Genomic DNA, 19,776 nt, shown 5'->3' on the forward strand with positions numbered 1-19,776 from the left:
CGCCCCCCGGGGTGTGATGAGCTCCCGCGGTCTCAGCGCGCGCCGCGGCCGCAGCGCAGGTAAGGGGGGGAGGGGGGGGGGATTCACACCTGAGGGGGGGGGAAAAGGGCTGAGATGTGAGGAGAACCCCCCCCCAAAACACCCCAAAGCCACCCTCAGGACCCCCCCCAGGGGTCCCGCATCCCCCCCGGCCCCGCGTTCCCCCCCCCCGGGCACTGCGGCAGCGGCTCCGCATCCCCGGGCAGGGCCCCCCCCTCACCCCGCGCTGCCCCGGGGGGAGTTTGGGGATCCCCCCCCACCCCAAAATTCTCGGGTTTGTGTCTCCGAACCCCCCCCAGACCCCCCCCGGCGCTGCGGGCGCTGATCCCGTTAAGAGCATTAACGGGGGGGATCTGGGGGGGGGAGCGGGGGGCTCTGGGGGGGCTCGGGGGGGGGGGGGTTGAGGAATTTTGGGGGTCCCGGGGAAGAATTCGGGGCGCTCGGAGTTTGTTGGGGAGGATTTGGGGGCGCTCAGGGTGACCCGGAGAGTTTTTGGGGGGTTGGTTCTATCTATGGGGGGGGGGGGTCTTGGAGGAGTTTTGGGGGTCCCGGGGAGGATTTGGGGGGACTCGAGGGGGGCTCGGAGAGGTTTGGGGGGGGGGCTCGGTGGAGTTTGGGGGTCCTGAGGGGACTCGGGAGGTGCCGGGGAGGATTTGGGGGGGCTCAGGGTGACCCGGAGAATTTTTTGGGGGGGTCCTAAGGGGGAGGGGGTTGAACTTGGAGGAGTTTTGGGGGGTCCCGCAGAGGAATTTGGGGGTCCCGGGGGGGATTTGAGGGGTCCGGGGGGGGCTCAGAAATCCCTGAAGGAGATGGGGAGACTTTGGGGGGTCCCCAGGAAAGATTTGGGGGGGTCTCGATTTAATACCGGGGGGGGGGGGGGTCTCTACTGAAGGAGAATTTTGGTGACGGATTTGGGGAGGGGTCTCAATTAATTTGGGGAAATTCCTGTTAATTGGTGGGGGTCTTTAATAATTTGCGGGGTTCTTTATTAATTTGGGGAGGGGGTCTCTCTTAGTTTGTGGAGCTCTTCATTAATTAATTAAGGAGCAGTTCTTAATTTGGGTGGGCTTTTATTAATTTAGGAAAAACGCCTCAATTCGAGGAACATTTTTATTAATTTGAGGGGGGGGGGGTCTCCATTAATTTCGGGTCCATTCCCCGCGGAATTTTGGGGGGTGACCAAACCCCCCTCCCCCCCATTTTTTTCCAGCTCCCCCCTGAGCTTTCCCAGCACCGCCCCCCCCAAATTTGGGGGTCCCCAAAGGCCACCATGCTGTCCCCTCCCCCCTACGACCCCCTGGAGCTGCCGAGGTTCAGCGACCCCCGCTGGGAGGGGGAGGGGGGCGCGGGGGGGCCCGAGGAGGAGGAGGAGGAGGAAGAGGAGGAGGAGGAGGAGGAGGAGGAGGAAGGCTCCGCCCGGCGCTTCGAGCGCTCCCGCATCAAAGCCCTGGCAGGTACGGGGGGGGGGACACCCCAAAAATGGGGTGGGGGAGACACCCAGGGAAAGGGGGGGGGGTTGGAAATTGGGGGGGGGGCGAGGTGGGGAAAAAATGGGGGGGGGGGAAGTGAAAAAATTGAGAAAAAAGTGAAAAAAATGGGGGGAAAAGTGAAAAAAAATGGGAATAAAGTGCAAAAAAAGGGAGAAAAAAGTGGGAGAAATGGGGGAAAAGAGTGAAAAAATGGGTGAAAAAGTGGAAAAATGGGGAAAAGAGTGGAAAATGGGGGGAAAAGTGAAAAAAAATGGGAAAAAAGTGAAAAAAATGGGGGAAAAGAGTGAAAAATGGGGGGCAAAGTGAAAAAAATTGGGAAAAAAGTGAAAAAAATGGGGGGAAAAGAGTGAAAAAATGGGGGGCAAAGTGAAAAAAAATGGGGAGAAAAAAACCCCAAAACAGATTAAAAAGTCCAGAAAAGAGGAAACGGCCAAAAATACGGGAGAACCCCAAAAATGGGGATCGGGGAACCCCAAAATCTGGGATTGATCCCTAAAAAATCAGAGGAAACCCCTAAAAAACCCAGAAAATGGGGGAAGACAGTGGAAAAATGGGGGGGAACGCCCCCAAATTTCCCCCCCAAACCCCCCGGGACCCCCCTCAGGATCCCCCGAGGACCCCCCCGGTCCCCCCCAAATCCTCTTAGCGTTAATCCAGCACCGGCTGGCGCGGGGGGATCCCCCCCCCACCCACCTCCGGACCCCCCTCGGGGGGCTCTGACCCCTGGGGGGGCTTTGGGGGGAATTTTGGGGGGGGGTTTGGGGTCCCTGACGCCCCCCCGGGCCCCCCCAGACGAGCGCGAGGCCGTGCAGAAGAAAACTTTCACCAAGTGGGTGAATTCTCACCTGGCGCGGGGGTCGCACCTGGGGGACCTTTACAGCGACCTGAGGGACGGGCGGCTCCTGCTGAGGCTGCTCGAGGGGCTCTCGGGGGAGACCCTGGTGAGTGAGTGAGACCCCTCCCCAAATTGGGGACACTCCCTTCAAAGGGGAACACCCCCAAAAAAACGGGAACTTCCCAATGGGGACCCTTCCCAAAATGGGGAAATCCCTGTGGGGATCCCCAAAAAGTGACCCCCCCCCCCACCCTCACTCTTGGGGGAGGCTCTGGTGAGTGAGACCCCTCCCCAAATTGGGGACACTCCTCATGGGGACCCCCAGACCCTCCTGGACACCCCCAAATCCTCCCATGTGACCCCCAGCCCCCTCTGCCTCTCTCCCATCTGCCCCAAACCCCAATTTCTGTGACCCTCATCCCCCAAAGCCCCTCCCCAGACCCCCAAACCCCCCCAGACCCCGTTCCTACACCCCTCCGCCCCTCTTTGTCCCCCCAAGCTCCCCTTTCTTTGCCCCCAGGCCCCCAAATCCCCTTTCTAGGACCCCCAAAACCCCTCCCCAAAACCTCCATCCCCTCCGCTGCCCCCCTAAACCCTCCAACCCCTCTTCCCATGACCCCCAAACCCCAATTTTTCCACCTCCCAGCCCCTCTTTCCTCCCCCAAACCCCCCTTTCCTCACTCCCCACGCCCCCCTCTCCCCCTGCCCGGCCCTGGGGGGGGGTCCCTGACCTTTCCCCTCGCCCTCCCCGGCCCAGCCTCGCCCCACGCGGGGTCGGATGCGGATCCACTGCCTGGAGAACGTGGAGAAGGCGCTGCGCTTCCTGCGGGAGCAGCGCGTGCACCTGGAGAACGTGGGCTCGCACGACATCGTGGATGGCAACCCCCGCCTCACGCTCGGGCTGGTCTGGACCATCATCCTGCGCTTCCAGGTGGCCACCCCGGGGTGAAAGGGGGCGGGGGGCGCGGCCCGGACCCGCCCTGGGGTGTCTGGGGTAATTTCTGGGGGTCCCGTTTGGTCAAAGATGTCCCCACACCTTCCATAGGTTCTTTTTAGGGGGGTCTTGCAACCACCTTTGGGGGTCCTGACCCCACTTTTGGGGTTTTGACCCCACCAGGAGGATCCCAGACCCCATTTTTGGGGGTTTTGACCCCCACCACAGGAGGCTTGGACCCATTTTGGGGATCCCGGACCAGTTTTGGGGGTCCCTGACCCCATTTTTGTGCCACCCCCCCCAGATCCAGGACATCAGCGTGGAGACCGGGGACACGCGGGAGAGGAAATCGGCCAAGGACGCGCTGCTGGCCTGGTGCCAGATGAAAACCGCGGGGTGAGGGGGTCCGGGGGGGCGTCCTGGGGGTCCAGGGGGGTCCTGAAAGAGTCTGGGGGTCCTGGGGGGGGTCCTAGAGGGGCTCAAGGGGAGGTTCTGGGGGGTCTATGGGGCTTTGCGGGGGCTCTGAACGGTCCCTGAGGGGACTCAGGAGGGACCTGCGGGGTCTGGGCGGGTTCCTGGGGGTTTTGGGGGTCTCTGATCCCCCCCGGCCCCCCCAGGTACCCCAATGTGAACGTGCAGAACTTCACCACGAGCTGGCGGGACGGGCTGGCCTTCTGTGCCCTGATCCACCGGCACCGGTACCGAACCGGGCTGGGCGGGCTGGGGGTTATGGGGCAGGGGTGATGGGGATGTGGGGTGGATATGGGGTTATGGGTCTGTCTGTGGATCTGGGTCAGACTCAGTGGCTTTGGGTCACTGGTCAGTGGTTATGGGTCGCTGGTCAGTGGTTATGGGTCACTGGTCAGTGGTTATGGGTCACTGGTCAGTGGTTATGGGGCAGTGGTCAGTGCCTATGGGTCACTGGTCAGTGGTTATGGGTCGCTGGTCAGTGGTTATGGGTCACTGGTCAGTGGTTATGGGGCAGTGGTCAGTGCCTATGGGTCACTGGTCAGTGGTTATGGGTCGCTGGTCAGTGGTTATGGGGTGCTGTGGGTCACTGGTCAGTGGCTATGGGGTGCTGTGGGTCACTGGTCAGTGGCTATGGGTCACTGGTCAGTGTCTATGGGTCACTGGTCAGTGGCTGTGGGTCCGGTCGCCCCCAGGCCGGAGCTGCTGGACGTGGGGTCCCTGCGCGGAGCCAACGCCCTGCACAACCTGCAAAGCGCCTTCGCCGTGGCCGAGCGGGAGCTGGGGGTCACTCGGCTGCTGGACCCCGAGGGTGAGGGGCTGGGGGGGGGGATTCGGGGGTCCCTGGGTGGATTTCGGGGGTCCCTGGGTGGATTCGGGGGTCTGACCCACCCCGTGCCCCCCAGATGTGGCCGTGGAGCAGCCGGACGAGCGCTCGGTGCTGACCTACGTGGCCGCGCTCTATCATCACTTCTCCAGGATGAAAGCGCTGGCCGTGGAGGGAAAACGCGTCGGGAAGGTCCGGGATGGACACGGGGTGGACAGATGGACACGGGGTCGACAGATGGACAGACAGACGATGGACAGATGGTGGGGGGGGGGGGGTGGGGAGTGGGGACTGGACAGAATCCGCGGGAATGGGCGGGGGGGAGTCGGGATAAGGGGGGGAGGGAGGGACGGGTGGGATGGACAGGTGGACAGGTGGGATGGACAGGTGGACAGGTGGGATGGACAGGTGGGATGGACGGATGGACAGGTGGGATGGACGGGTGGACAGGTGGGATGGACAGGTGGGATGGACGGATGGACAGGTGGGATGGACGGGTGGGATGGACAGGTGGGATGGACAGGTGGACAGGTGGGATGGATTGATCAGAAAGGGATGGAGAAGGAGGGGGATGGATGGACAGGGGGATAAATGGACAGAGGGGCATGGGGATGGATGGGATGGATGGATGGACAAGGGATGGACATGAGGACGGACAGACGGATGTGAGGACGCACAGACAGACGGACAGCCGGGCCCGCCCGCAGGTGCTGGAGGCGGCCCGCGAGGCCGAGGGCCTGGCCGGCCGTTACGAGGCGCAGGCGGCCGAGCTGCTGGGCTGGATCCAGCGCTCGCTGCTGCTGCTCACGGACCGGCGCCTGCCCCGCGGCATCCCCGGCCTGCAGGGGCAGCTCCAGGCCTTCAGCGCCTACCGCACGGCCGAGAAACCCCCCCGGTGAGACCCTGCCTGGGCTGGGGGGCTCCCTAGTGCGGTCTGGGGGCTGACCAGTGGGGTTTGGGGTCTCCAGGAGGGGGTTTGGGGTCCCTAAATGGGGTTTGGGGGCTGCCCCAGTGGGGATTGGGGTCTCCAGGGGTCCCTAAATGGGGTTTGGGGTCCCCCTCCAGTGGGGTTCAGGCTCTCTCTGAAGGATTTTGGGCCATCCCTGGGGCTTGGGGTGGGTTGTATTGTCCCCCCCGGTGTATTTTGGGGTTCCCTCGGTGTATTTTGGGGTCCCCCCTGCAGGTTTGAGGACAAGGGGTCCCTGGAGGTGCTGCTGTTCTCGCTCCGGAGCCGCCTCCGCGCCAACAACCAGCGACAGTTCGTGCCACGGGAGGGGACACACAGCACCGACATCAACAGGGTGACAGAGGGGACAGGGGGGGCGTGGCAGGGACACGGGGGTCCCACAGCGCTGATATCAACAGGGGGACACTGGGGACAAGGGAGGGGACGCAGTAACACAAGTGCCAGGTGTGCCAGGTGCGCCAGGTGACCGTGCCATCCCCGCAGGCGTGGGAGCGGCTGGAGAAGGCGGAGCACGGCCGGGAGCTGGCGCTGCGCTCGGAGCTGCTCCGGCAGCAGCACCTGGAGCAGCTGGCAGCGAGGTTCCACCGCAAGGCCGCCCTCAGGGAGACCTGGCTGGGGGACAACCAGCGCCTGGTGGCACAGGTGACACCGGGACGCCCACCCAGGGACCCCTGAGACCCCCCAACCAACCCCAAATCAACCCCCCAACCTGGTGGCACAGGTGACCCTGAAACCACCCCCAGCACAGGGCAATTTTGGGATGTGCCCCCTCCTCTGTCACCCCTCATCATCCCCCCCCCATTTTTTCCCCCCCCAGAACAATTCCGGGGAGGGGTCCCTGGAGTGTCCCAACCCCTCACCGCCCTTTCCCCCCCTCCCAGGATAATTTTGGGGGGTCCCTGGCGGGGGTCGAGGCCGCGCTGCGCAAGCACGAGGCGATCGAGAGCGACATCGCCGCCTACGGGAGCCGCGTGCGCGCCGTCACCGCCGTGGCCGCCGAGCTGGAGGCCGAGCGCTATCACGACATGGGCGCTATCGCGACACGGCGCGACCACGTGGTGTCGCTTTGGGAGGAGCTGCGCGCTCAGGTGGCGGCGCGGCGGGAGCGGCTCCGGGCGCACCTGGAGCTGCAGCGGCTCCTGCGCGACCTGGAGCACCTGATGGGCTGGATGGAGGAGATGGAGGTGGGGAGGGGGACTGCGGGGGTTTAGGGGGGGGTGGGATCCCCTCGTGGGACCCCACCCCACCCTCCCGGTGACCTCCCCGGTGTCTCCCCGGTGCCCAGGTGCGGCTGCAGTCGCGGGATTTCGGGCAGCACCTGAGCCAGGTGGACGATCTGCTGCAGATCCACGCCCTGGTGGAGGGGGACGTGGCGGCCCAGGCCGAGAGGGTTCGGAGTGTGGGGGCGGCGGCCGAGCGCTTCCTCGGAGAGGGGGGCGGTGAGTGACCCCCAAAACTGAGACCCTCAAAATTGGCACCCCCGGGATGCCCTGGAACCCCCAAACCCAGGGACACCTGAATCCCGGGACCCCCACGCACCTGAGACCCCCGAACCTGGAACCTACCAGAACCCCAAAACGGACTCTCAAACCCCAGAAACTGAGACCCCCAAAACACCGGATCCGTGAACCCTGAGACCTCCAAATCCCAGACCCCCAGGACCCCCAAACGCTGACTCTCCCAAATCCTTGGCATCCCTGAATCCCAAACCCTCGAAAATTGGGATCCTTAAACACTTCACCCCTGAACCCTGGGGATTCCAGACCCCCCCCAAACCCTGGGACTCCCGTGCCCCCCCCGAGCCCCGCTGACCCCCGGCCGTGCCCCCAGGGTACCGCCCGTGCCCCCCGGAGCAGCTGCGGGCCCGCGTGGCCGCTCTGGAGCTGCGCTACCGGGGGCTCTCGGTGCTGTCGGAGCAGCGGCGGCTGCGGCTGGAGCGCTCCCGGCGCCTCTGGAAGTTCCTGTGGGACGCGGGCGAGGAGGAGGCCTGGATGCGGGAGCAGGAACGGCTCCTGCGCTGCCCGGAGCTGGGCCGGGACCTGCCGGGAGCCCTGAGGATGCTGAGCCAGCTCGAAGCCATCCGAGGGGCGCTGGGGGGACGCGCGGGGCCGCTGGAGCAGCTGCTGGAGCGGGGCCGGGAGCTGCTGGCGGAGGGAGCCCCGGACGGAGCCGCGGGATCCGTGGAAGCCACCCCTGGATCGACGGGAAGCGCAAAACCCGCGGAATCCGCCGCAGGATCCGCGGGACCCCCGGAATCCAAGGACGCATCCCTGGCGCGCGTGGAATCCGCCCCTGCCTCCACCGCGGGACTCTCGGCGTCCGCCTCCAGACCCTCGGAACGCCCTGATGGATCCACGGAACCCATCGGGGGATCCTCGGAACGGCCCGAGGGCCCCGCGGGCCCCGCTCCCGGCTCCCCGGGCCCCGCGGCCGCCGTGTCCCGCCGGATCCGGGAGCTGCGGTCGCTCTGGGCGGCGCTGCCGGCGCTGGCCGCGGACCGCGAGCGGCGGCTCCGCGCGGCCGCGGGGCGATTCCAGCTGGACGCGGAGGCCACCGAGGCCGAGGCGTGGCTCGCGGCCGCCTCCCGGCGAGTGGCGGGGCCGGAGCTCGGCCACGACGAGAGATCCGCGGGGATCCTGGAGCGGCGGCTGCGGGAGCTGCAGGACGAGATGCGGCGGCGCGGGCCGGCGCTGGCGGCGCTGCGGGAGCAGGCGCTGCCCGGCGGTGCCGCCGCTGTTCCCGACGTGGTGCCGGGGCTGGCGGAGCGGCTGGCGGAGCTGGAGCGGCGGCACCGGGAGCTGGAGGAGCGGGCGGAGCTGCGGCGCCTGGAGCTGCGGGACGCGCTGGGATTGTTCGCGGCGCGCAGCGAGGCCGATGCCTGCGCGCTCTGGGTGGGCGAGAGGGAGCAGTGGCTGCTGGCCATGGAGATTCCCGAGCGCATCGAGGACCTGGAGGTGATGCAGCAGCGGTGAGCGCCCGTGCTGCGCCGTGTAAATCCCAGAATTATTCCCTGGAAATCTTGGAGCGCCGCGGTCGCCCCCACTGGGATTCCCCCGCCAATTTTCACGAGAATACACAGGATCGCCCCTTTATTCCCGTTTTTCCTCAGGTTCTCTCCAGTATTCCCATTAGTCACGGTATTCCCAGTGTATTCTTACCTCCACCACCACATTCCCAGTGTTCCAGGTGTTCCCGTTTTCCCAGAGTTTTCACTTCCAACGCAATATTCCCCGCACTCTCTGAATTCTCACCTTGACGTGAGATATTCCCAGTGCTCCCAAAATTCCCTGAATTCTCACCTCCAGCGCACTATTCCCGGAATCGGTGCTATTCCCGGGATTTCTGGCATTCCCACCTCTGGCACTGGGGTTTCCGGTGTTCCCTGAATTCCCAGCTCAGCATTCCCGGTATTCCCGGTGATTCCCGGCGCTCCCGCAGGTTCGAGACGCTGGAGCCGGAGCTGGCGGCGCTGGCGGCACGCGTGGCCTCCGTGGGCCGCGTCACGCAGGAGCTCCAGGGATCCGGGGACAGGAACCGGGAGAGCGCCCGGGAAACCTGGGAGCAGCTCCGGGACAGGTGGGGACGGCCCCGGCGGGGCCAGTCCGGGCAGGAATTGCGGGTGGATCCGGGCAGGGATGGATTCTCCGGGCAGTCAGGGATGCTCCAGGGATGCAGGGAGGGATTTTCCACGCCGGGAATGCTCCGGGACGCTCCGGGCGGGCAGGGCTGAGTTTTCCAGGACAGGGACAGATTCTCCAGGCAGCTTTGAGGATGCCATGGGCAGTCAGGGATGCAGGGAGGGATTTTCCGTGCCGGGAATGCTGTGGGAAGGGATGGATTCTCCAGGCTGGGACGCTCCGAGGGTCCCCCGGGCTCTGTCCCACCGTGCCCCGACCCTGCCCGTGCCAGGTGGGAGCGGTTCCGGGCGCTGGCCGAGCGCAAGAAGGCGGCGCTGACCGCGGCTCTGAACATCCACAATTTCCGCCTGGAATGCCACGAGACGCGGGGCTGGATGCGGGAGAAGACGGCGGCGATCGAGGCCACGCGGGGGCTGGGCCGGGACCTGGCCGGGATCACGGCGCTGCAGGCGAAGCTGGCGGGGATGGGGCGCGACCTGGACGCCATCCAGGGAAAGCTGCGGGAGCTGCGGGCCGAGGGCGAGAAGCTGCAGGGGGAGCAGCCGGAGCGAGCGGCCGAGATCCGCGAGGGGCTGGCGGGGCTGGAGGCCGAGTGGGACGCGCTGCGCCGGTGCCACCGGAGCCGCGAGGAGTCGCTGGGGCAGGCGCGGCGGCTCCAGGGCTTCCTGCGGGACCTGGCGGCTCTCCAGGCCTGGCTGTCCCGCACACGCGCGGCCGCGGGCTCCGAGGATGTCCCCGCGTCCCTGGCCGAGGCCGAAGGCTCCCTGCGGCAGCACGAGAGCCTCCGCACCGAGATCTCGCACTACGGCGCCGATTACCGGAGCGCCCGCGCCGCCGGCCGCGAGGTGACGCGGGGACAGACGGACCCGCAGAGCCTGTCCCTGCTCCAGCGCCTGGAAGCGCTGGACGCCGACTGGGAAGAGCTGGGCCGGGTGTGGGAGCAGCGGCAGCGGCTCCTGGCCCAGGCTGTCGCTTTCCACGTGTTCCTGCGGGACGCCAAGCAGGTGGAGGGGGCGCTGGGGAAGCAGGTGAGGGGGATGCGGTGTTCTCGGGGCTCCGGTGCCGTCCCGGTCCCGGTCCCGATCCCAATGCCGGTCCCGGTCCCGCAGGAGCACACGCTGGCCCACACGGAGATGCCGGGCACGGTGCCGGGCGCGGAGGCGGCCGTGCGGAGGCTGGAGGAGTTCCTGGCCGCGCTGGACACCGGAGCCGAGCGCGTCCGGGCGCTCACGGACACCGGCAGGAAACTGCTGGACGAGGGCGGCGTCCACGCCGAAAAGGTGCGGGAGACGGTGGAGTCGGTGGAGAGCAGGTGAGGGACACCCGTCCCAGTCCGTTCCAGTCCATCCCAGTCCCGTCCCATCTCCTGGGAATGGGGTCTCTCACCGCCTCCGGTCTCTGCACAGGCACCAGAAAATCCGGGAATCGGCCCAGGAGCTGCTGGGGCGGCTGCGGGATAACTGGGAGCTGCAGAAATTCCTGCAGGATGGGCAGGAGGTGAGGCAGGATCGGGACTGGGATGGGTGAGGTTAAAAGGGGGATGGGATGAGGAATAAGAACTGGGCTGGGACTGTGGGAAGAGATTCTGACCCGTGTCGCCGATCCCATTCCCGATCCCGTTCCCGTTCGCAGCTGACTCTGTGGCTGAACGAGAAGCTGCCGGTGGCTCGGGACGTGTCCTACGAGGGCACTCGGGACCTGCAGGGGAAGTGGCAGAAGCACCAGGCCTTCGCTGCCGAGCTGGCCGCCAACCGGGGCTGGCTGGAGGCGCTGGAGAAGGTGGGAGAGGGGGAAAACGGGGGAAAAACGGGGGGAAAACGGGGGAAAAACGGGATCCGGGAAGGGGCGGCCCTTTGGAAAGGTGGGGTGTGGGAGGGGAGGGGTTGAGTCACAAAATTCCGTGGGTCCAATCTTCACAATCCCACAATTTAGCGGGTCAGCCTCAAGGGTCCCCTGTGACAACTCCATAATTTTTTGGGTCCAACCTTGATGGTTCCACGGGTCCAAACTCAACAATTCCACGATCCCACGGGTCCAACCTCGACAATTCCACGATCCCACGGGTCCAACCTTGACCACCCCATGATTTTTCGGGTCCAACCCCGTAACTCCCTGCCGCCACTGCCGTGTCCCGCAGGACGGGGAGCAGCTGGCCCGGGCGCGGCCGGCGCTGGCCGGACAAGTGACGGTGCCCCGGCAGGAGCTGCGGGCGCTGTGGGCGCAGGTGGAGGCGGCGGCGGCCGCCAAGGGCCGAGGTTTGGCCGAGGCCGCCCGAGCCGAGAGCTGCGCCCAGGCCTGCGCCGGACTCCGCTCGTGGCTGGCCGGGGTCCGAGCCCAGCTCCGCTCCGGCCACTGCGGCCAGGACCTGACCAGCGTCGGGGTCCTGCTCACCCGGCACCAGGTGAGGAGCGGGGAGTGGGGAATGGGGTGCAGGTTTGGGGTGCAGGGTTCAGGTGCAGGTTTGAGGTGAAGATTTGAGGTGCAGGGTTCAGGTACAATGTTTGAGGTCAAGGTTTGAGGTGCAGGGATCAGGTACAATGTTTGAGGTGAAGATTTGAGGTGCAGGGTTCAGGTACAATATTTGAGGTGCACGATTCAGGTACAATGTTTGAGGTGCAGGGTTCAGGTACAATGTTTGGGGTATGGGGTTTGAGGTGGGTCTGGGATGTCGGTTTTGGATACCCAGGTTTTGCGGTGAAGGTTTGGGGTGCTCAGGTTTTAGGGTGCAGGTTTGTGATGCAGGATTTGGGTTCAGGTTTTTGGGTGCAGGATTTGGGTGCATATTTTGGAGTCCCCAGGTTTGGGATCGCAAGTTACGGGGTTCAACTTTTGGGATGCAGATTTAGGGGTGCGGGTTTTCGGGTTCTGGTTTTGAGGTGCAGATTTTGGGGAGGTTCCCCGGGGATCCCTGAGCCCCTAAACCCCCGCAGCTGCTGGAGACGCAGGCGGCGCTGCGGGAGCAGGAGGTCGGGGCGCTGCGGGCTCAGGCCGGGGGGCTCAGCCCGGGGCACCCCCGGAGCGCGGGGGTGCAGGAGCAGGTGCGGGAGCTGGAGCAGCAGTTCCGGGAGCTGCGGGAGCCGCTGCGGGAGCGCGGCCGGAGCCTGGCGGCCGCCAGGGAACTGCACCAGTTCCGCAGGGACCTGGAGGACGAGCTCGTGAGTGGGGGGGACCCGCCCGGGGCTGTCCCTGACCCCTGGGGACCCTGACCCCCCCATTCCTGATCCCAAATCCCTGACCCCCCCCATTCCTGATCTCCACCAACCCTGACCCCTCCCAGGGTCTCTGAACCCCAAATTCTCCCCCCATGGCTGTGCCTGACCCCCAATGTCCCCCAATGTCCCCCAATGTCCCCCAATGTCCCTGTGTCTCCCCATGACCCCGCTGTCCCCCGTGTCCCCCGATGTCCCCCTGTCCCTGGGTGACCCCGCTGTCCCCCGTGTCCCCCGATGTCCCCCTGTCCCTGGGTGACCCCGCTGTCCCCCGTGTCCCCAGCTGTGGGTGCAGGAGCGCCAGGCCCTGGCCACGTCCACGGACCACGGCAAGGACCTGCCCTCGGTGCAGCTGCTGCTCCAGAAGAACGAGGTGGGTCAGGGGGTCCCCAAATGTCCCCTTGAGTCCCCTGTGTCCCCCAGAGACCCCCCAGGACTCACTCCATGACCGCCACAGACCCCCCTACCCAGGCGGTCCCATAGATGTCCCTCCCTTAGCCCTCCCCAAAGTCTTGTGTCTCATCTCCCAGGTCCCCCATAAATCCCCACAGACCCCCCAGTTTCCCCCATAGACCCCCCCCATGGACCCATAAACCCCTCCCTAGACCCCCAAACCCCCCTCACACCCCCCCAAACCCCCCCTGAACCCCGTTTCCCCGCAGACTCTGCAGAAGGAGCTGCAGGGCCGCGAGCGCCGCGTGACCGAGCTGCTGGAGCGGGGGGTGCCCGGCTCGGGGGTCCCCGGCGGGGTCCCCGGGGGGGTCCCCGCTCTCAGGGAGGCCTGGCAGGAGCTGCGGGCGCAGGCGGCGCGGAGGCAGCGGAGCCTCGAGGCCGCCTTGGCCTCCCAGCGCTTCCTGCGCGACGCCGCGGCCGCCGAAGCCTGGCTGGGCGAGCGGGAGCTGCACATGCTGGCCCAGGACAAGGCCAAGGTGGGACAGGGGGCTGGACACCCACCCCGCCCCCCGGGGACAGCGGTGTCACCCCTGTCACCCCTGATTTGTGTGGGGGGTGCTGGGGACGGGGTCTGGGGGTTTATGGGGGGGGTTCAGCGGGGCTGTGGGGAGGGGTTTTGGGGAGTCTGGGGGCGTTTATGGGGTGTCTATGATGGGTTATGGGGATGGGAAGGGTTTTGGGGGTTCTGGGTGGTTCTATGGGGTGGCTAGGGGTGTCTGGAGGGTCAAGGGGGGTCTATGATGGGTTATGGGGTTGGGAAGGGTCTTTGTGGGGTTTGGGAGGTCTGGGGGGTCTATGGGGGTCAGGGAGGGTCCGAGGGGATTTGTGGGGTATCTACGGGGGTCTGGAGGGTCTGTGAGTGGCCTGGAGGGGTCAGGGCCACCCTAAGGACCTGCTGGGGGGTCTTTGTGAGCCCTGTGTCCCCCCTGGTGTCCCCAGGACGAGCCGGGAGCCCAGGCCATGCTGAGCCGGCACCTGGGGCTGGAGCAGGAGCTGCGCGACTACGGCGGCACCGTGGAGCTGCTGGCAGAGCAGGGCCGGGCCATGGCGGCCAGCGGCCACCCCGACGGGTGGGGACACCCTGGGGACACCCTGGGGACACCCTGGGGACACCCCTGGCACCGTGTGCACGGTCACTGTGTCCCCTGTGCCCATGTCCATTGTCTGTGCTCTAATGTCCCCGTGTCCCCTGGTGACACTGCTGCTCCTCGGGTGACACTGCTGTCCTCGTGTCCTGGGGGTGACACCGCTGTCCCCTGACACCGCTGTCCCCTGACACCGCTGTCCCCATCCCCTGTCCCCGCTGTCCCCTGCCCTTGGTGACACCGCTGTCCCCTGTCCCCGCTGTCCCCGCTGTCCCCTGCCCTTGGTGACACCGCTGTCCCCTGTCCCCGTGTCCAGCGAGCGGCTCCGTGCCCGCGCGGCGCAGCTGCAGCGTCTCTACGCGGGGCTGTGTCACCTGGCCGGGGAGCGCAGGGCCACCCTGCAGGGCCACCACCGCCTGTGCCAGCTGCGCCGGGACCTCGATGACCTGGAGCAGTGGATCTCGGAGCGAGAGGTGGTGGCGGCGTCCCGGGAGCTGGGGCAGGACTTCGAGCACGTCACGGTGAGGGGACACTGAGGGGACACGGGCACTGTGACACTGAGAAGTCACCTCAGTGCCAGGGGGTCCCCAGGCCATCTTGACACTGGGGGGGGGGGTCCTTGTGTCCCCCTGTCACCGGGTGTGTCCCTGTCACTGGGGGTGTCCCATGTCCCCGGGTGTATCCCCTGTCACTGGGAGTGCCACCATCCCCGCTGTCCCATGTCCCCCCCTCTCCTGTGTCCTGCTGTGCCCCCTGTCCGTGTCCCCTGACCCCCCGTCCCCCGTCCGTGTCCCCGCAGCTGCTCCGGGACAAGTTCCGCGAGTTCTCTCGGGACACGGGCGGGCTGGGCCAGGAGCGAGTGGACGCGGCCAACGCGGCGGCGGCGGCGCTGATCGCCGGGGGCCACCCCGAGCGCGCGGCAGTGGCCCAGTGGCAAGCGGGGCTCAACGAGGCCTGGGCGGAGCTGCTGGAGCTCGTGGCCACCCGGGCTCAGGAGTTGGCGGCCGCGCACGACCTGCAGCGCTTCCGCCGCGACGCCCGGCAGGTGCTGGGGCAGCTCCGGGACAAGGCCCGGCAGGTGCCCGAGGAGCTGGGGAGGGACCTGCGGGCGGCCGAGGGGCTGGAGAGGCAGCACCGCGCCTTCGAGCACGACGTGCAGGCCCTGAGCGCGCAGGTGAGGCACGGGACAGGTGAGGGGATGGGACAGGTGAGGGGATGGGACAGGTGAGGGGACGGGGACAGGTGAGGGGATGGGACAGGTGAGGGGATGGGGCAAGTGGGAGACAGGTAAGGGGCAGATGAGGGACATGCTGTGGTGCAGGAGGTAGCTGTGCACGGGACATGCCCCATGTCACACCTGTCCCATGTCACACCTGTCCCCACAGGTGACAGCTGTCCAGGAGGCCGCAGGGCGCCTGTCACACCTGTCACACCTGATCCATGTCACACCTGTCCCATGTCACACCTGTCCCATGTCCCACCTGTCCCCACAGGTGACGGCTGTCCAGGAGGCCGCAGGTCGCCTGGCCGCGGCGTACGCGGGCCCGCGGGCCGAGGAGCTGCGGGCTCAGGAGGGCGCGGTGGCCGCGGCCTGGGCCGAGCTCCGCGGGCGCTGCCAGCGCCGCCGCCGCCTGCTCGGGGACACCGTGGAGCAGTTCCGGTTCCTCCGCGCCGCCCGCGACCTCCGGCTCTGGATGGACGGGATGCACCTGCAGCTGCAGGCCCGGGAGAGGCCCAGGTGCGACACGGGGGGACACGGGGGGCGCTTGGGGACACACGGGGATGTGGGGACGGCCCTGGGATGTGGAGACACTGCAGGGTTTTGGGGTGACACGGGGGCATGGGGACACCACAGGGACACCACGGGGACAGCCCTGGGGACATCACAAGGACACCCCAGGGACACCGCAGTGACCCCAGCGCGGGGCTGTGGCCGCAGCCACCCTGGTGGCCCAGCCCTGGCCGCTGTGCCCAGGTGGAGCCGGGGTGTCCCCGTGGTGACTCCCGGTGTCCCCGTGGTGACTCCCCGGTGTCCCCGTCCCCTCGCAGGGATGTCACCGCGGCCGAGCTGCTGATCCAGCAGCACCAGGGGCTGCGGGCGGAGCTGGAGGCTCGCGAGGGCTCCTTCGGGGCCTGCGTGGCCGCGGCCACTGCGCTGCTGCAGCGCGGCCACCACGACGCCGACAAGGTGGGACACGCGTGTCCCCGTGTCCCTGTGTCACCCTGCCACTGTGTCCTCGTCGCCGTGTCTCCATCCTTGTCACTGTCCCCAAGTCCCCGGCTCTGTCATCCAAATCCCGCACGGTGCTGTCCCCATCCCACGTCCCCGTCGCTGTCCCTGTGTCCCCATGTCCTTGTCGCCATCCTGTCCCCTCGTCCCCGTCCCTCTGTCTCCATCAGTGTGTCGTGACCTTTGTCCCCACCCCTGTCCCTGTCCCCCCCAGCTGTCCCAGGAGCTGGCCGAGCTCCAGGAGCGCCGCAGGGACATCGGGGAGCGCTGGCAGGACAAGCTGGAGTGGCTGCAGACTGGTGAGAACTGGGGTGGCCCTGTGTCCCCCTCCTGTCCCCTTCGTGTCCCCCTTGTGTCCCTTCGTGTCCCCTGTGCCAGGCTCAGCTGCTGCCCCCACCCAGAAGGTGCGAACTGGGGGGGTCCCTGTGCCCGTGTCCCCTCTCGGTGGCCGGGGGTGGCTCAGGGGTGGCTCAGGGGTGGCCCTGTCCCCTGACTGTCCCCGTGTCCCCAGTGCTGGAGGTGCTGGTGTTTGGGCGCGATGCAGCCACGGCCGAGGCCTGGCTGGCCAGCAGGGAGCCCCTGGCCCGCGCCCCCGAGCTGGGCTCCAGCCTGGCCGAGGCCGAGACCCTCCTCAAACGCCACCAGAGCTTCCAAAAAGCCGCGGCCGCCTGGGACGAGAGATTCGCTGCCCTGAGCCGCCTCACCACGGTGGGGACATGGGGGGACATGGGGGGGAAATTGGGGAGGGGGACGCGGGGGGATGTGGGGATGAGGGTACGGGGGGAAATGGGGAAGGGGTCATGGAAAATGGGGGGGAATGAGGGGGACATGGGGGGACACAGAAGAGAATGGGGGGCCGTGGGGAGGGAGCACGGGGGGAGAATGAGGGGGAAATGGGGAGGGGGCGACGGGGGGACACAAAGGGGAAAAGGGGGAGCACAGGGAGGGGGACACAGCGTGGAGGGGGCGCTGAGGGTCCCTGTGTCCCTGTGTCACCTCCACGCCCCGGGGGGGTCCCCATGGATCCCTGTGTCCCCCTCCCCATCACCGGGGTGTCCCTGACACCCCCCGACCCCCCCAGCTGGAGGAGAAGGAGCGGCGGCGGCGCCAGGAGGAGGAGGAGGAGGCGAGGAAGCTGCAGCCCCCCGAGCCGCCCCCGGCCCAGGCTGAAGTCGGGGGGACCCCCCCGGCGGTGCCCCCCGAGAGCCAGGACGGGGGAGGGGGCGGGGAGGGGCAGAGGTGAGGCGGGGGAGGGGCGGGGGGACATTCAGGGCCGGGGGGGGATTTTGGGGAGGGGGACATTGAGGTTTGGGGAGGGGGGTGGGAGACCCCCGGGTTTAGGGGGGTGTTTGGGGGGGACACCCTCAGCGGGGCCTGGGGGGGGAGGGAGGTGTGGGATATGGGGAGGGGGTTCTGGGGGTGACAGGGGGTGTCCCCTGTGTCCCCACCCCCCCCAGGACCCCCCAGAGCCGCCCACCGGAGCCCCCCGCCCTCAACGGGATCCGCCCCGACAGCGCCGCAGGCCAGGTAACCCCCCCGACCCCCCAAAATGTGGGGGGGACCCCTCTGTGGGACCCCTCCCCTCAGCCCTGTCCCCCTCCCCAGGTCCCCAAAGGGGCGCAGGAGGGGGGACCCGGCCCGGGGGGGGTGGCGGCCACACTGCCCCCCCGTGCCCCTCCCCCACCCGAGACCCTCGAGGGGGGGCTGTGCCGGAAACAGGAACTGGAGGCGCCCGGCAAGAGAGCGACCAACAGGTCAGCATGGGGACACCTGGGCACACCTGGGGACACCTGGGCACACCTGGGGATACCTGGGGACACCTGGGGAACACCTGGGGACACCTGGGGACACCTGGGGACACCTGGGGACACAGCCCGGCCTTGGGGACACCTGGGGACACCCACGGGGACACCTGGGGACACCTGGGGATACCTGGGGACAGCTGGGGACACAGCCCGGCCTTGGGGACACCCTGGGGACACCTGGGGACAGCCTGGGGACACCACGGGGACACCACGGGGACACCTGGGGACACCCTGGGGACACCACGGGGACACAGCTGGCCTTGGGGACACGCCCCTTTCACCTTCCCGCCCAGACCACGCCCCTTCAGACACACCCACAGTGCCCGGCCTTATTTGGGTGCTCTGACCCCGCCCACGCGGCCCCACCCTGCCATGGCCACGCCCATCAAGTGCCACACCCCTCCCTTAAAGTTCCAACGGCCCCCAGGTCCTGGCAGAGCCCGGGATGTGTTCTGGGGGGCTGGGGGACCCCTAAACCCCCCCTGTGACCCCCCCCAGGTCCTGGCAGAGCCCGGGATGTGTTCTGGGGGGCTGGGGGACCCCTAAACCCCCCCTGTGACCCCCAGGTCCTGGCAGAGCCTGTACTGCGTGCTGCGGGGGGGGGTCCTGAGCGTGTTCAAGGACGCGCGGGGGGCGGGGGCGGGGGTCCCGTACCACGGCGAGCCCCCCACCCCCCTGCGAGGCGCCCGCTGCCACCCGGCCACCGCCTACCGCAAACGGAAACACGTGTTCAGGCTGGGGTACGGGGGGAAAAACGGGGGGAAAAATGGGGGGAGAATGGGGGAAAAATGGGGGGAAGAGTGGGAGAAAAATGGGGGAAGAGTGGGGGAAAAATGGGGGGAGAATGGGGGAAAAATGGGGGAAAAATGGGGAAAGAACGGGGGAAGAAATGGAGAGAAAATGGAGAAAGAATGGGGTGAAAATGGGGAAAGAATGGGAGAAGAATAGGGGAAAAATGTGGGAAAACGGGGTAAAATGGGGGGAAACGGGGGAAAAATTTGGGGGAAAATTGGGGAGACGTGGGGGGAAATGGGGGAAAAATGCAGAGGAAAATGAGGAATGGGGAGGAGATGGGGGGAAAATGGGGTGGGAAGCGGGGGAAATAAATGGGAAAAAAATGGGGAAAGGGAAAAAAGGGAATAATGGGGCAGATGTGCAGGGAAATGGGGGAAAATGGGGGGGAAGATGAAAACTGGGGGGACTTGACGGGGCCGTGGCTGATCCCGGCCCCCCCCCAGGCTGAGCGATGGGAAGGAATTCCTGTTCCAGGCTAAGGACGAGGTGAGACCCCCCCCCTGTCCCCCCGGTGCCCCCTGGATGTCCCCTGACCCCCCCAGTGTCCCCCAATGTCCCCAATGTCCCCCCCAGGCCGACATGGCTCTGTGGCTCCGGGGGATCGAAGCCGCCGCCGGGGCCGCGCTGGGTCCGGGGGGGCCCTGGGAGGGCTCGGGGGTCCCCGGGGGTCCCCCCAAGGGGATGTCGCGGGCCCTGAGCCTCCCCCCGGTGCCCCCCCCGGCCGAGGGAGCCCCCCGGCCCCGCGAGCCCAAGGAGAGGGAGAAACGCTTCAGCTTCTTCAAGAAGAACAAGTAGAGAGAATTTGGGGGTGCAGCGGCCGACGGAGGGACACGGGGGGACACTGAGTGTCACTCCCCCCGTCCCAGTGATGTCCCCATGCAGCCCCCACCCCAATAAAGTGATTGGAGACAAAGATTGGGGGGTCTGAGTGTGCTGGGGAGAGGGGGGACTGGGAGGGACTGGGAGGGACTGGGAGGGACTGGGAGGGACTGGGAGGGACGG

The 19,776-nt window shown here is 67.1% G+C and overlaps 1 protein-coding gene across 2 annotated transcripts; it reads left to right on the plus strand.

The window, feature by feature from the left end:
• The first annotated feature begins 8 nt into the window (after positions 1–8).
• On the plus strand, positions 9–19,689 carry SPTBN2 (spectrin beta, non-erythrocytic 2). Of its 2 annotated transcripts, XM_088155073.1 has the most exons (36): positions 9–59; positions 1,250–1,493; positions 2,322–2,470; positions 3,122–3,295; positions 3,603–3,694; positions 3,916–3,996; positions 4,462–4,577; positions 4,672–4,784; positions 5,300–5,487; positions 5,776–5,893; positions 6,043–6,201; positions 6,441–6,743; positions 6,845–6,998; positions 7,390–8,527; positions 8,998–9,135; positions 9,469–10,225; positions 10,307–10,509; positions 10,604–10,694; positions 10,830–10,976; positions 11,335–11,598; positions 12,128–12,352; positions 12,690–12,779; positions 13,069–13,335; positions 13,799–13,929; positions 14,261–14,465; positions 14,744–15,118; positions 15,438–15,682; positions 15,994–16,132; positions 16,389–16,473; positions 16,686–16,882; positions 17,256–17,415; positions 17,625–17,701; positions 17,780–17,928; positions 18,546–18,719; positions 19,218–19,260; positions 19,348–19,689. In XM_088155073.1, the coding sequence occupies exons 2-36, from the start codon at positions 1,310–1,312 to the stop codon at positions 19,567–19,569; spliced, it is 7,353 nt and encodes a 2,450-aa protein (XP_088011199.1). In that variant the 5' UTR covers positions 9–59; positions 1,250–1,309; the 3' UTR covers positions 19,570–19,689. The 2 variants fall into 2 exon arrangements, with proteins under 2 accessions (XP_088011199.1, XP_088011200.1); XM_088155074.1 differs by lacking the exon at positions 9–59 and having other exon boundaries at positions 981–1,493.
• The last annotated feature ends 87 nt before the right edge of the window (positions 19,690–19,776 follow it).

This window comes from Sturnus vulgaris, chromosome 34 (genome assembly GCF_052056855.1).
Source record: "Sturnus vulgaris isolate bStuVul1 chromosome 34, bStuVul1.hap1, whole genome shotgun sequence".
NCBI classification, from domain to species: Eukaryota; Metazoa; Chordata; class Aves; order Passeriformes; family Sturnidae; genus Sturnus; species Sturnus vulgaris.